The sequence below is a fragment of the Cebus imitator genome, unplaced genomic scaffold (assembly GCF_001604975.1).
Source record: "Cebus imitator isolate Cc_AM_T3 unplaced genomic scaffold, Cebus_imitator-1.0 Scaffold241, whole genome shotgun sequence".
In the NCBI taxonomy this organism is placed as follows: domain Eukaryota; kingdom Metazoa; phylum Chordata; class Mammalia; order Primates; family Cebidae; genus Cebus; species Cebus imitator.
Window position 1 is genome coordinate 2,756,240 of NW_016107556.1, and position 2,907 is coordinate 2,759,146.

The window sequence follows — 2,907 nt, forward strand, 5'->3', positions numbered from 1 at the left end:
AGCCATGTCTCATTCCATGTGCACTTGCTGGGTGTTTGCCTGTATTAAATCATTTTAATTTTCATAGTAAAACAAAACCAAAAGAATCCTAGGCCTGAAATTAGGACACAAACATGGATACGCAGGGAACATTATTCTTACTGTCACCCCTTCTTTTCTTTTTTTTTTTTTTTTTTTTTTTTTTTTTTTTTTTTTTTTTTTTTTTTTTTTTTTNTTTTTTGAGTCTGATCTTATTTATTTGTTACTCAAAAAATCTTATTTCTGACTGGATTCAGATTTAGAAGTAGAAGCTCGCAGAGACGAAAGTCTGCGTCTCTTCGCAATTTGTTCCTGGTGCTTCTCTTTAGCTTCCTTCATCCTCTTGGCCAAAAGTTTAGCATATTCTGCGGCCTCTTCCTTGTTTTTCTTAGTACGCTGCTTCTTCAGAGCAATACGCCGCCGTTTGTGCTGCAGGACACGTGGAGTAACAAGACGCTGAATCTTGGGTGCTTTAGTCCTAGGTTTTTTACCTTCTTTGTTTAAGGGCTTTCTTACAACATACTGGCGGACATCATCTTCTTTAGAGAGATTGAAAAGTTTGCGGATTCTGCTAGCTCTTTTGGGCCCCAGGCGACGAGGCACAGTGGTATCAGTTAGTCCAGGAATATCTTTCTCTCCTTTTTTTACAATAACCAAGTTGAGAACGCTTAGATTAGCATCCACAATGCAACCACGAACTGATTTTCTCTTTCTTTCTCCAGTTCTCCTTGGTCTGTAACAGGAATGCCCCTTACTCAGTAGCAGGCGGACACGGCCATGAGTCAAGACACCCTGCTTCATGGGGAAACCTTGTTTGTCGTTCCCACCACTGATTCGGACCACATAACCCTTCCATTCTTCACCCAGAGCGTCAGCAGCAACTTCTGTCGCCATATGCTTCTCATAAAAAGTACGAAGTTTGCGTTCATCGTCCACTTCAATGAGTTTCTGGCAGCCAGTGGCTGGGAAGGAGATGTTCAGCTTCATCTTGAAGCAGCTATCCACCCCTTCTTTTCATCCTCCTTATGTTAACCTGTTGCTCTCAACACTTACTAGGTTTGCTCACTCAGTTTTATGACAAGTCCAGTGTCTAATCCATTCCAGACAAATGGTGAATATTCAATAAATATTTTTGAAAAAATTAGTAAATATCTAAAATACCAGAATTTAGAGGTGTTGTTTTACTACCACACAAATGGATTAATTATGATTGATTCGAGAGGTAATTGTTTCTAATATCATTCTAGACTTTTAAATTGGGAGATAAAGGTTAATCAGTTTTCTCAGAGGAGCAGAGTTGCCTATTCTGTGTGCGGTTGAAGCAACAACATGTGCTCTTGCTGTACAGCCCTGGCTAATTAGTTGACAGCATTACTAATGCACGTGCTTTGGGGAGTATTATGGATGCCACTGATCTCTGCTTTAAGGGTGATCCCTTTGGTCTGCAATCCTTCTGGGAAGAGCACATTCAGAAGCTCAAGTATGCTAAAAAACACAAACAGAAAACATTGATGAGGTTCTCTTTATGATAAGTTAATGTTTTTTGGCTTGGTTCAAGTAGAAACTGGGTATAAACAATTAGTCTGCCAGAAAGTAAGATTCTCATGTGAATTAATTGGAGTCAGTGGGAATGCTGCAGGGATACTCTCTGAGTTCAACTGTTAATATTAGCTGGGAAAAGAGAGGAAAAGTCAAAACCTGAAAATTTGGTAGAAAAGAAAAATAATTGTTTCTTCTATTGGGCCTATGTGGATTGAGGGTGGTAAAGAAACCTAGAGGAGGTGATTGGACAAAGAGGAGCTGCATGACAGATAGCTAAAACCAACCTGAATGCTGAGAATTGACGATCGAGTTGGAGTCAGTAGTCTCCCTTGATATTGCTGCAGGCAAGTACAGTCGGTACTAAACCAATTTTTAGACAAAGAGTGAAATTAGATCAAGGATCATTCAGGGTACATAACAGAATAATACCTTGACTACGTTTTGGCATTTTTATGTGATTAAGAGATTGCATTGGAACAGGGAGGGAAAGATGGTGCAGTGCTTTTGGCAGGATTTCAAAATGCCCAATGTTTCTCTTTGGCTTTCCCCAATTCTCCCATTGACAGCTACCTATGGGCATTATATAAACCAAAAGAGGCAGCTGAGAAAGGCAGACAAACTACAAAGGTGAGATGTATGCCTTTAACAAAAAACTGAAGGTATAAATTTGGGCTTCCCAAAACAGAGATAAATATATGCACTTCTCAGCGGTACTGAGAGATAACTGTGAACATAACAGCAATGTCACTTTGAATTACTTACTGCTTGCATTAGGGAAGGCAAATGTTTTATTAATAAACAAGCAGTTAACACACTATTTGTTCCCCATCATCAGTGTCTGGAAGGGCAGGGGAGGCCAGGCTGAAACATCTGACAAGAGAAATGATTTACCAATTTAATGTGACTGACAGACCTGGTGATGAAAAGGGACTTTACTGTGTAGCACCAGGGAGCAGTTGAGGAGATGTGGTTCTGCTGGATGAAGGTGGCCGAAGCTCTGGGAGCCCCACCTTTACCAAGATAAAGAGCTTCCTCACAGGACTGAGAGCCGGACTGGACTGATTGGGTTGACTGGAAAGGCAAGAGTAAGGGGAAGAGAGGGAGAAAGGGGAAGAAAAGAGGAGAGAGGCAGAGGCAGAGAGGGACAGAAGGAGAGAAAAGGAAGGAGAAATGGAGAGAGAGAGGTAGAGAGGGAAAGAGAGAGAAGGAGCATCACTGCTTCATTTGATGCAGCATATAATTTAGGAACTGCACTCTCATCCATTACAGGCTGGCTAATAGCTGATCAATGACTGCAAAGAACTTGGAAGGAAGGAATTTTTATGCAAATATTAAATAACAAAAATG

At 40.7% G+C, this 2,907-nt stretch overlaps 1 protein-coding gene across 1 annotated transcript; it reads right to left on the reverse strand.

The window, feature by feature from the left end:
* Window positions 1–220: 220 nt before the first annotated feature.
* Window positions 221–1,025, reverse strand: LOC108282470 (40S ribosomal protein S6-like). Its single transcript, XM_037727842.1, has one exon. The coding sequence runs from the start codon at window positions 1,003–1,005 to the stop codon at window positions 256–258; it is 750 nt and encodes a 249-aa protein (XP_037583770.1). The 5' UTR covers window positions 1,006–1,025; the 3' UTR covers window positions 221–255.
* Window positions 1,026–2,907: the final 1,882 nt, after the last annotated feature.